This window comes from Chiloscyllium plagiosum, chromosome 18, assembly GCF_004010195.1.
Source record: "Chiloscyllium plagiosum isolate BGI_BamShark_2017 chromosome 18, ASM401019v2, whole genome shotgun sequence".
In the NCBI taxonomy this organism is placed as follows: domain Eukaryota; kingdom Metazoa; phylum Chordata; class Chondrichthyes; order Orectolobiformes; family Hemiscylliidae; genus Chiloscyllium; species Chiloscyllium plagiosum.
In genome coordinates, this window is record NC_057727.1 from 62,427,424 (window position 1) to 62,440,677 (window position 13,254).

Below are 13,254 nucleotides of genomic sequence, written 5' to 3' on the forward strand. Positions count from 1 at the left end.
AACTCCCAGGTCATTTCCTCTACCCTGAAGCTCTTCAACCACCTATCCACTCCACCCTTCCCCTGCCCCCGATCTATCACCTTCATCCCCTCCCCCACTCACCTATTGTACTCTATGCTACTTTTTCCCCACACCCACCCTCCTTTAGCTTATCTCTCCACGCCACTAACTGAAGACTCCTAGGTTGTTCTGGCATTTTAGTCAGTGTGACAGTGACTGAAAATGTTCAGGTTGTGTTCTCAAATCTGTGAAGGGTTTAATGGCCTAGTTTTGAGATTTCAAATCTCACCACAGAATTAGGTTCAATAAATTATCAAGAATTCTAAAAACTCAAAAGGTTCACTAATTTAGTTTGATGAAGAGAACCCAGGAACTCAGATACAAAAGTCATGACAGCAGGTGGTGAGGTAGAACAGAGTGTCATCAGTCATCACTTGTATGCTAACACTATGTTTGGAACAAAGTCAGCATGTAGATGGGAATAGGAAGCAGTCACAGACACCCCCACTGTTCCCATAGGATCTAATGGTGCAGGACCAGGAAGGAAATCTACTGCAAGTGATTTTCTGCATAGAACCATTTGAAAGCAGTCCCATTCAGCCAGACAATGGTGGAGAGGTGAAAGATAGTCAACCTGACGTCCACATAGAATATCATCAGTGGATTTAATTGTAGCTGTTTTGATAGTGTTGCAGGTAACGAAACGTGGAGTTCTAACAAAGAAAGGAATGAAATTGGGAAACAATACAATGTTCTAGGACCTTGGAGAGGAAAGGGAGGATGGAGATCGGATGGACAAAGTCAAAAAGTCTTGGTCTTTTTGAGAAGTGATGACAGCAAATTTAAAGGAGAGAAGGGACAGAGAATTGTTAAAAATATCAACTGACATAGGGACGAAGGAGCAGGAAACCTGCTGGTGAGCAGTTTAGTGAGAATGAGATTAAGGGAACAGGCTGAGTCTCCTCTCAGATAAGCTCCAAGAGGGTACGTGAGGAGGTAGGACAGAAATGAGAACAAGATACAAGTCCAGGCTCGGGTAGGAGACAGCTTTTGAGGAAGTTGGGCCAGGTGGACTAGGAGTGAGGGATGCATGAGAGGCAGCTGATTGGATGGGATTGATCTTAGTGACAAAACAATCCATGAGCTGCTCACAATTATGTTGAAGATGAAGGTTGAAGGGGAGAAGGTTTTAAGATGAAGGGTAGTACATAAAAGAGGTTATCTTGTCATCAAGGGTGATCCTGAAATAGTGAGCTGTTTTAAAGATGAAAGCAGCAGGGTTTTAGCTGCTCCAACCAGATCTGGCAGTGCATGGTTAAGCTAGTTGTCAGCCATGTTCTCATAAGCCTGAATCCCATACACTTAAACAGCAAAGACAAGGCACAGCAAGGATGCGAGAGATTAATCCGTTTTTTGGGGTCGGGCAGGGGTGTATGGCGCAGGGGAGGCCGAGGGCATCAAAGCAGGAGACGAGAATGTGGTGGAGAAGCAGTTGCTTAAACAGAGGGTCGGAAACCAGACAATGAGGATTTTGAGAATGGAGGTCTAAGTCAGTTAGTAGGTACAGGTCTGTTGTTGGCAGTCATGGACTAGATCTGAAGTAAATTAATAATATCTCACAAAGCCTACTGCATGGTGCCACTGTGTGACTTACTTTACCCCCCCCCTCTGGTACCGCAGGACAATATACCAAGTAAACCCAGTGGTAATATTTATCTTTACTGATAAACTGTCAAAAATAAGGAGAATGAGCGAGATTAGGTCAATCAGGAAGCAGTGATTAGACAATGCACAATCTTCAAGCTTTGAAATACCATTGAAGGAAAATCTGAGGAAGGTGAGCGGTTCCACAGTCCTGAGGTCCTGGTGAAGACTAAGTATTGTGGCTCCTACACTCAATCGTACAACATTGGTATTATTTCTACATTAGTCCAACATTTCCAATACACTAAAAGAATGGCTGCTGAGATTAAATAACTAAAATAGAAATACTGTACCCATCTACTACAGAAATCTTCAATGGAACTCGATCCTCCTAAGTCTGGTTAATTATCTTAACATGTCACACATCCTGAACACCAGTGTATCTCCTCGGACAAACTGTTCCGATATAGGACATCTAAATATCTAGGGGGGACGACATTCACTCGGGTTAATATAACCAAACAACCAATATATCACACAGCTGGCCTACTGCAACAAATTTATTATGTGCTCGATTTTTCTGTGAATGAGCAATGTTAATGCATGCTGAGGCAAGAGAAGCTATCTTAAAAGCTACATTTTTGACCAAGCTTTTTGTCATTGTTCCTAATACCTCCTCATCTGGTTTGGTGTCTATATTATAATGCTCCTGTAAGCTATATTGAAGAAACTTTGCAAACATTACTTCTCTTTTCATCTGGGGAAGTTTTAACTCTGGCATTTCATTTTCATATTCATGCCCCCAAATTTAGAAACGTGGAAACAGAAGTAAGCTATTCAGCCTGTCAAGGCTGCCCCACCATTTAATACGATCATGGCTGATCAAACACTGCAATGCTTTTTTATCCTCCCCATTCCCATAAATCTTGTACACCACTGCTAGATTTCTGATGATCAATCTCTGCATTGAACATACCCCCTTTGCAGTAGAGGATTCCAAAGGTTCACCCCCTTCTTCTCATTTTGGGTGTAATTGGCACTCTCCCCCTTATTGATAAACGGTGCCTCTGATTCTAGACTCTCCAATCAGGGGAAATATCTTACCTGCTTCTCCCTTATCTAAGTATTCGATCAGTTTTAATGAGATCACCTCTCATTCATTGAGGTTCTATAGAACCCTGTTTGCCCAATCTCTCTTCTCGGTCAGTAAGGTTAGTCTTCAGTTACTAACCTTGCGCTGAAATCTGCCTGTCATTTCATTTGTATGCCAGCGTACAGGTGAGAATAATTGTGCTGATGTAGAGTACAGATACAAGGCATTGTTTTAATCACTGGATTTGAATAACTGCCATAAACTATTGAAATGTCACTCTTGTTTATGATCTACTGTGTGGATGTTAATTAAATTCTGAATTAATTACTCCCCACACACTGCAGCTCATTGTTTTCCATTGTCCTGTCCCTTTGTCTCAACACTCTTGTTTCAGTTGTTGACTTTGTGAGAGTATCCAGGTTCACTGTTAATTTGCAATGTTTCTGAGCCACCTATTCTCAGGTATGCATCTAAAAGTACAAAATACTGTACGTAATTCATCTATTTTTGTCATATATTTGACATATCAGGCATTAGGAGTTAACCTGTAGTGTTGAACTTCGGGATCTGTTAGACTCACTATTGCCACACCACATATGACCTGCTTTCCGACAGCAAATCCCTAAGTTTGGGAGAAGATTTGTAGCTCGGGTGCTCGTTGTTGTGGTTCTGTTCGCCGAGCTGGGAATTTGTGTTGCAGACGTTTCGTCCCCTGTCTAGGTGACATCCTCAGTGCTTGGGTGCCTCCTGTGAAGCGCTTCTGTGATCTTTTCTCCGGCATTTGTAGGAAAGATCACAGAAGCGCTTCACAGGAGGCTCCCAAGCACTGAGGATGTCACCTAGACAGGGGACGTAACGTCTGCAACACAAATTCCTACGGCAGATTGAGCTCATTGGTAAGATTGCAAGAGAGGAAACAATCCTGCTAAGAAAACCATTGCAGTACAAATAGGAAAAGCATATGTGAACAGACCACAGAATTTAAAAAATTGAGTTTGATTCTCAGGCGGCCTGGCATTAGCATACTATGTTGCTCCAGTCAGAGTTTTCAATTTGCTGATTTTTGTCTGTCGTCCTCCTCTGAAGGTGTTGAATTGCAACCACATGGATCCATTCAGGAGTTCAGTTTGTTGCTCTACCGCCCATTCTTCATTAGAACCGCAGCTACAATTAGTCTGACACTGGGTACAGTCACAATAGAGCTTCATCCTGTACCTGTCCAATGCCCACTGAAACTTGCTTGCCAGCATGAGGCTGTGGGCAGTGCTCAAAAGCAAGGCTTTGCTTGGCTCAGGGCTAGTGAGTAGCACTCGCAATGCTACCTGCACTTCGATCAACTAAAGTAGCACAACTAATCTCAAGGATTATTGCCTTATCAGCAATGGGTTACTACTTAGAGTCATAGAGATGTACAGCATAGAAACAGACTCTTCAGTCCAACTTGTCCATGCCAACCAGATATCCTAATCTAATCTAGTCCTATTTGCCAGTATTTGGCCTATATCCGTCCAAACTCTTCCTATTCATATACCCATTCAGATGCCTTTTAAACGTTGTAATTGTACCAGTCTCCACCATTTTCTCTGGTAACTTGTTCCATACACACACCACACACTCAGCGTGAAGAAATTGTTACTTAGATCCCTTTTAAATCTTTCCCCTCTCATCCATCTCCCCACCCCAGGGAAAAGACCTTGTCTATTTATCCTATCTATGCCCCTTACGATTTTATAAACCTCTGTCAGGTCACCCCTCAGACTCTGAAAATAAGCCCGGCCTATTCAATCTCTCCCTATAGCTTACACCCTCCAACACTTGAAACATCATAGTTTCATAATAATAGAAGCAGGAGTAGGCCACTTGGCCTGCCAAGCCTGCTCTGCCATTCATTAAGATCAGGGCTGATCTATGCGTCATCTTAGCCCCTCCTACCTGCATTATCCCCATAACCCTTAATTCCCCTACCATCCAACTGTGTCTTGAATATATTTAATGAAGCTGTCTCTACTGCTTCCTTGGGCAGAGAATTCCATAGATTCACTACTGTCTGGGAAAAGCAGTTCCTCCTTGTCTTTGTCCGAAATCTATTCCCCCTAATCTTGAGGCCATGTCCCCGAATCTTGATCTCACCCACCAGCAGTAACAGCTTGACTGCCTCTCTTATCTATCCCTTTCATAATTTTATGTTTCTGTAAAATCCCCTCTCATTCTTCTAAATTCTAGTGAGTAGAGTCCTAGCCGGCTCAACCTCATCTCATGGGTAACGCCCTCATCTCCGGAATCAACTGGTGAACCTCCTTTGCACTGCCTCCAAAGCCAGGATATCCTTCCTCAAGTAAGGAGACCAGAACTGAGGACAGTACTCCAGGGGCGATCTCACCAACACCTTTTACAATTGCAGCAGAACCTCACTGCTCTTAAATTCAGTCCCTCGAGCAATGAAAGCCAATATTCTATTTGACTTCCTAATTACTTGTTGCATCTGCATATCAACTTTTAGCGATTCATGTACGAGCACTCCTAAGTTTCTCTGCACAACAGCATGCTGCAACTTTTCATCATTTCAATAATACTCTGACCTACTACTTTTAATTCCAAAGTGGATAATCTCACATTTACCATCACTATACTCCATCTGCCAAACCCTTGCCCATTCACTTAACCTATCTAAATCTTTCTGCAGATCCTTCATATCCTCTGCACAGTTTGTCTTTCCACTCAATTTATTGTCATCAGCAAACTTGAATACGTTACATCTGGGCTCCTCTTCCAAATTATGTACATATATCACAAACAGTTGGGGACCCAACACCGACCCCTGCAGCATCCTGCTTACCACTTATCTCCAACCAGAGAAACACCAATTTATCTCAACTCTCTGCTTTCTAATGGTTATCTAGTCCTCAATTCATGCTAGTACATTCCCTGCAAGTACATCCATTCTTATGAATGAGTGTTTTATGTGGCACCTTATTGAATACCATCTGGAAATCCAAGTATTCAACATCCATCTGTTCCCTCCATCCACCAAGCTTATTACATTCTCAAAGAACTCCAGTAAGTTTGTTAAACACAACCTTCTCTTCCTGAATCCATGCTGCGCCTGCTGATGGAACCCTTTCCATCCAGATGTCTCACTATTCCTTCTTGAATGATAGCTCCAGCATTTCTCAACTATAGATGTTCAGCTAACTGACCTATAGTTACCTGCCTTTTGCCAACACCCTTTTTTAAACAGCAGTGTAACATTTGCTGTCTTCCAGTCTGCTAAGACCTGCCAGGAATCCAGTGAATATTGGTAAATTACCATTAACGCATCTACTATAACTTTTGCCATTTCTTTCAGCACCCTGGGATGCATTCCATCAGGACCAGGGGACTTATCTACCTTTAGACCCTCAAGTGTGCTCAGCACTACCCCTTTGGTGATAACAATTGAATTGAGGTCCTCACCTCCCATCGTATCCATAACATCATTCTTTGGCATGTTTGACACATCTTCCACTGTGACGACTGACACAAAATATTTATTCAAGGCCTCAGCCGTATTAGCATTAACTAAAATTAATTCCCCTTTCTCATCTTGCAAGGGACCTACATCCACTTTAGCCATCCTTTTCTGTTTTATACATTTATAAAATGTTTTCCTACCTATTTTTATGTTCTATGCTAGTTTGCATTCATAATCCAGCTTTCCTTTCGTTATTGCTTGCTTCGTTGTTCTTTGTTGCTTTTTAAATATCCTTGTAAATCTTTTCTGAATCTTTCCAAGTATTTCCTATAGCAGGGAGACCAGAATTGCACAAAGTATTCCAAAAATGGCCTAACCAATATCCTGTACAGCGGCAACATGACCTTCCAATGCACTGATCATGCTATAAATGATCACTCGCACCATTTTAGGTTGAGTGATATAAATGCCAACAGAGAATTCTCTTGCTCTTCTTTGAATAGTCTCATGGGATATGTTCAAAGCATTGGAGAAAGTAGACTGGGTTTCACATTAACATCTTATCCACAAGGCAAAACATCTGACAATGCAGCCCTCCTGTGGTACTGCACTGGGTGTTTTGGCCTAGATTATGTATTCAGTTTCTGGAGTGGGACTTGTGCCTACATGTTACTGATTCAGAGGTACAGTGCTACCAACCAAAGCACAGTCGACATCTTCTCATTAATACTAAATGGACAAACAGTGTGCAATCTGTTGGACAATCATTGTTTAAGTCCTGTACATATATTTGAAATGGTTTGGTTTGCCGTGGCAGAGTGCATCTTCAGATGGATTGAGTTTCCTCTGAAAGTTGGTACACTGCTTGAATGGTGAAGGAATTGGCTGGGAAGAGTTTTGTCAAATTATTCTCAGCACATTGCAAGTTCATTTTAGTTTGTAGCATTATTGTAGCACTCGCCCGGTCCATTACATATTCCATCCTTATAATGCTACTCATTTAATACTGTGGGTTGAACCTTTACAGTAACCTTATTAGTTGCAGCTCCAGGCAGCATCACCAATTTTCATCACTCAAACAGCATGTATTACTAACAGCTGATCACAATAAGAGCCAACTGGGTTTGGATTTTCTGATTAAAATGCATATGTTAGTCATCTTCACCTCTCGCTTCAAGACAAACCCGTGCCAGCTGTGGGTCCAAACAAATCCAAACAGGTTAAAAATACCCTGTATTTCCATTGACACAGTGAAATAATTTGGTTTACAATGCTCACTTTATTGCTCAATCAATCAGACTGGGATTCATCTTTGATTCTGAGATTCTGGTCAGTTTGTCTCAGTTAAACGCTGGCTGACCTGAGGGAGAGCCCATATAGTCTCCATCAGCACCCCAGTTAATCTCATTAAAAAGAAGCTGTATCTGTAATGTAAAGGTCAGGTGAAATGGAATAAGCGGCTGAGTAAGAGAGGAGAATACAACCAGGCGACCTGTTATCTCTCCTGCTCTGCTGATTACAGGATGATAGAGAGGTTTCCTGGTGGGTGCTGAGCTGCAGCTTGAAATTGTCCAGCAATTGTAAAATGAGATATAGTACTTGAATTGACAAAGACATTTCAGGGGCTATCAGCTCATTGCGAATTCATCTTATAGACACTAGGCAGCCCACACAAGCACCACACAGAGAGGTTATCTATGAGTACCAAGTAAATATATTGTGTAGGGATGGAATAGAATATAGCAGGTGGACAATTCACTCTGCCAGATTTCCACTCAAGTGTCCAGTTTGGAAATTGCCCCTGTTGTGTTGTCTCAATCTTACAGCCATTGTGTCCGTCTACATTAGTGCATGTAATTAGGTTAATACGTAACAAATTTACACCAGGTAAGTTAGCATTGTGGCTGTAGTACCAAACTGAAGCCAGAGGTTTGAGAGTTCAAGTCCTGTCATGATAACTTGAATTCAATAACAAATTATCACAATTGTCCTCAAAACCCCAACTAGCCTCCTGGAGATCAGATATCAAAATAGTCTTCCTCACTTGCCAAGTTGGAAGAAATTACAATCAATGACAGTCTCACATGGGTATTTTCAATTTGATAAATGCCACCCAAAATGTTTTAGGTGTTACCCTTATACCTGCGTTTGGCCTCCTTATGGTGAAGCAGTGTTATATACAATGAAGTACTTCATACCTGTCTCAATTCATATCTACTGTTTCATGTTGGCAGAGGCGATGGTGTTTTAGGTTTGGGTGAGACTGCACTGTGGAATGATTGCTGTCAGAACAGTTCATCATGGTATTTTCATTTCCTTGGGCACCACAAATTTCCTCTCAACATTCCCTCCTCAATCTTCACCACTTGTCTGCAACTTTTGACATAGTTAGCCACACCTTCTTCCTCTCTAATCATACAGTTGTGTAGAGCTACACTGACTGGGTCCCATTCTTGTCTATAGCCAATTGTAGCCAGTTTATTACTTCTCCTCTCACCCCTGTACAGTTACCCAATGATCTGTTCGTGGTCTCCTCCTATTTCTCATTTGCAGGTTACCCCTCGGCAGCAGCATCTGAAGAAAAGATTCTTTTTCCCCATATGCACAGGAAGTACTCATCTTACCTCACCATCACATCTCAAAACTCCTCCACTATCTATAAGTTGTCAAACTCCTTGCGAATCTTTCAGAATTGGATAAACAGAAATTTCTGAAATCATTAACTGCAGTCACTGCTACAAGCTCTACTCCCTAGCTGTCAACTCCATCCCTCTCCCTGGGAAACTTTGGAGATGGTTGACAACCTTGATACAATGTTCAAACTTACTGACTTATGAACCATATACCTAAACTAATACTGAAACTGCCTGTTGTCAACTCCATAACATCACCCATCTTCACTTCCCCAACTGCTCATCCGCTCCTGAAAGTCTTGTCCTCATTTTGTGATATGTAGTCTTGACTATACTGATGCAATTTCGTCTAGTCTCCCAGTTTCTACCCAACAAAAGCTTGAAGTCATCCAAACTCTGCCTCTGTCCTTATATGCACCCAATAACCCAGTGCTGCTTTTATCCTACATTGATTCCAGTCAAGCAGTACCTCAATTTTAAAATTCTCCATCCTGTTTCACGTACCTGATTGTAGCTGCTTCCCTGAATCCTCCCTCTCTTTGCTTTCCTGAACCCCTCCCCCCACCCTAGACATTGCTGAAAAGAGAGACAAATCTGACATTCATCAGAACAAATGCAAGAACGCCAGATTTCAAACAATCCTAATTGTACGACAGGACAAGAGGGTGCTGGTTGGTTGGCAAGTCAACCAGGGTCAATGTTGAAGGTGCCCAGGATTATTCCCTCTAGTTATCTACAGGATAATAAATATAAAGAAGTCTATTTGAAGGCTGGGTAATATGATATATTCTGTCACTGACCTGTTGCACTAATAAGCAAGAGAGAGAACAAATTAGGTTTATACCTTTATTTTAGCTTTCCCTCAGTCCAGCACTTAATCTACCAGACTGGAGAATTGTCCTGGTGTGCATGTCCCCCATCTAGGTGAACCTGGAGAATGGTGCAGCACGGTGGCTTAGTAGTTAGCACTTTTGCTTCACAGCACCTGGCCTTGATTCCACCCTCTGGTGACTATCTAAGCAGAGTTTGCACATTCTCCAGGTTTCTTCCAGGTGCTCCAGTTTTCTCCCACAATCCAAAGATGTGAAAGTTAGGTTGATTGGCTATGGAAAATGCAGGGTTATAGGGTGAGTGGGATGCGGGGAGGTGTTCTGGGTGGGATGCTCTTTGGAGGGTTGATGTGTGCTCAATGGGCCGAATGGCCTTCATTGACACTAGGGATTTTATGATTCTATGGTGCATCATTCCTAACATTCTTCATTATGAGAGCTGGCCCATAAATTAAGTCCTGATGAAATAAGAGTCAATTTCAGATTCTGAAAACTTGATATTAGTAGTTCGAGCTATGCCCTTAGATATTCCAGGCTGATGTGAATGAACATATAGGATGGTAACAGTAAATAATGAGAAGTGCAGAATAAAAGGAATAGTTCTTCTTAATTTTATGTGTGGTGAGACCAGTGGCAGCAAGGCTAATATTTATTATTCATCCCTAATTGTCCTTGAGAAGGTGTTAATAAGCGTCCGTCTTGAGCTACATCACTTCATCAGGTATAGATGTACCCAGTGCAATTGGAAAGATTTGATCCAGTGACATTGCAGAAATTGCAGTGTCAAGATGCTGTGTGATTTGAAGGGAAAATTGAAGGTGGTACAGTTGTCATTGTATGTGCTGCTATTGTCCTGCTAGGTGTACTGGTCACAGGTTGGAAAGTGCTTTTGAAGGAGGTTTGACAAGTTGACACACTTCATTCTTGCAAGTTGAACACATTGCTGCAAATGCATGTTGGTTTGGGAGGGAGTGAACATCAAACATGGAGGATGGGGCATCGACCAAGCAGGATACTTTGTCCTGAATATCGTTGAGCTTCCTGAGTGTTGCTGGAGCTGCACTCATCCAGCCACGTGAAGAATATTCCATCAGACTTCTGATCTCTGCCTTGCAGATGGCGAACAAGTCAGTTGATTATCTTGCAATGAATGGATATGGAAAGCTAAGCTGCTTTGATGAAGACTGTGTGCATTTTATTTGATAACCCTTTGAGATTTTGTCTAATCAGTGATCGTTTGATCTCTCATAGCTGATAAACCAAGTATTGAATCGAGTTACGGCTGAAAAGAACCTCTTTGACCGCGTTGTCAATCTGCGCTTACCTGGTGAGTAGTATCCTCTTCCATATCTTTGTGGAAATATTTTTTTGTGATGTTTATTTAGATTATATACCCTTGGTTTGACCAGTGAGCTATTATTGAAAGCTATTACACTTTCATTGATCCATTAACTGCCATGGTACACTTTGCTGTTTGAAGCATATTCATATCCATTTACAAATATGTTGACAGACATTACCATCGGATTGTGTGTATGAAGCTCTAACGACCCTACCACAGTTAGGACTGTATGTGCGCTGCCACCCATTTTCCTGAGAGTTGGCTCTTGAAGGAAGGGGCTCAGTGAGAGTTTAGGAGATGGACTGATTTAGGAGCCACGAGCAAAGGGCAGTTGTGAAGGGAAAAGGGAAAGTGGCTTTGTGGAGGTGAGTGGAGAAGGGTATATTTGAAGGTGAGAGGAAAGGAAGGCACGCTGTGGTGAGATGCTGGTGTTGTTGCAGCTTAGAATGGGTGGGGTGCGGTGAAGGGAACAAATGGGCCAAGAGGAATGAAAACATTAATGACCTTGGTCTGAGCAAGACAAAGACTCACTCGGAGTCATGATTTTTAATGTTAAATTTTAACTTACTGTTATTACAGATTTCCAGTTGAAATAAAATGCACTGATAAGTTGATTGCAATGTGAGTTACTTTGATAAAGGAATGAGAAAGATTGTAAAAGTAAAATCGTTTAGATCTAGTCTTACTTGAGTAGATTTGAATGGGAAGTTGGAGATTGGTTCAGCTCTTCTAATTTGATGATATTCAAGATAGTTATATTGCTAAAAGTTTAATCATTATGCAGGCTGTTAGTTACCCCATATTGTATTAAAATACCTCCTGGTATTTCTTACTATCCATGTGATCATTTCATTTTCTTCTTAATTTGTTTTAATGTGAGTGTCATAGGCAAGACCGGCAGCTATTAACCATCCATCCCTGAATTTACTTTGAGTTGGAATGATGCGGTTCTTAACCAGTGCAGTCTGTGTGGTAAAGGTCGTAGGGGTTTTGATAAAACTGAGTGACTTGCCAGGCTACTTAAGAGACCAGCTAAGAGTCCACCACGTTACTATTAATCTCGTGCAAGATTGCCAACCTTTTTCACGTTTGGTCAGGGGTGGAGGGAGCCAGCAGGCATATTCTCTCGAAAATGAAACCAAGAACTGCAAATGCTGGAAATCTGGAACAACCAACAGAAATTGGTGTAGAGGCTCAGCAGGTCTGACAGCATCTGTGGAGCGATAACAGTTAACGTTTCGAGTTCAGTGACTGTTCTTCTGAAGAAGGGTCACGAGACTCAAAACATTAATTCTGTTTTCTCTCCACAGATATTGCCAGACCTCCAAGTTTCTCCAGCAATTTCTGTTTTTTTGTTTCTTTTTTCTCTCTGTCTCTCTCTCTCTCTCTATCTGTCGCTCACTCTCTCTCTCCTCCCACTTCCCTTAGCTCAACCTGTCACTCCCTTTCACTTTCTGTCTCTTTCTCTCACACTCCGTAATCCCTCCTCTCCAGTCCCCTCACTAACTCACTCACTCATCCAACTCCCAGTCACGCCCTTGTTCTTCTACCCTCTCAGTCAGTCACCCCTGTGACAGCTCTCTACCTACCTCGACACTGTCCTATCCCCCCTAGTCCAGGAACTCCCCACATATGTTTGAGACACCACCCACGCCCTCCACCTCCTCCAAGACTTTCGTTTCCCTGGCCCCCAATGCCTCATCTTCAATCCCTCTACACCTCCATCTGCCATGACCAGGGCCTCCAAGCCCTCCGTTTTTTCCTCTCCCAACGTCCCTAACAGTACCTTTCCACCGACACTCTCATTCGTTTGGCTGAACTGGTCCTCACACTTAACAATTTCTCCTTCGAATCCTCCCACTTCCTCCAGACCAAAGGGGTAGCCATGGGCACACGTATGGGCCCCAGCTATGCTTGTCTCTTTGTTGGCTACGTAGAACAGTTGATCTTCCGTAATTACACCGGCACCACTCCCCACCTCTTCCTCCGCTACATTGATGACTGCATTGGCGCCACCTCGTGCTCCCGCGAGGAGGTTGAGCAATTCACCAACTTCACCAACACATCCCACCCTGACCTTAAATTTACCTGGACCATCTCCATCTCCATTAATGACGACCGACTTGACACTGACATATTTTACAAACCCACCGACTCCCACAGCTACCTGGATTACACCTCTTCCCACCCTACCTCTTGCAAAAATGCCATCCCGTATTCCCAATTCCTCCGCCTCCGCCGTATCTGCACCCAGGAGGAGC

At 42.5% G+C, this 13,254-nt stretch overlaps 1 protein-coding gene across 3 annotated transcripts in view; it reads left to right on the forward strand.

Annotated features, from left to right (window-relative positions):
• The window catches only part of LOC122559128 (E3 ubiquitin-protein ligase RNF123), a 389,631-nt gene that overhangs the window by 233,741 nt on the left and 142,636 nt on the right, over positions 1-13,254 (forward strand). For all 3 annotated transcript variants that reach the window (XM_043708460.1, XM_043708459.1, XM_043708461.1), the window contains exon 34: positions 10,903-10,978. In XM_043708460.1, coding sequence (XP_043564395.1) covers positions 10,903-10,978 — 76 coding nt within the window. The remainder of the gene's footprint in view (positions 1-10,902; positions 10,979-13,254) is intronic.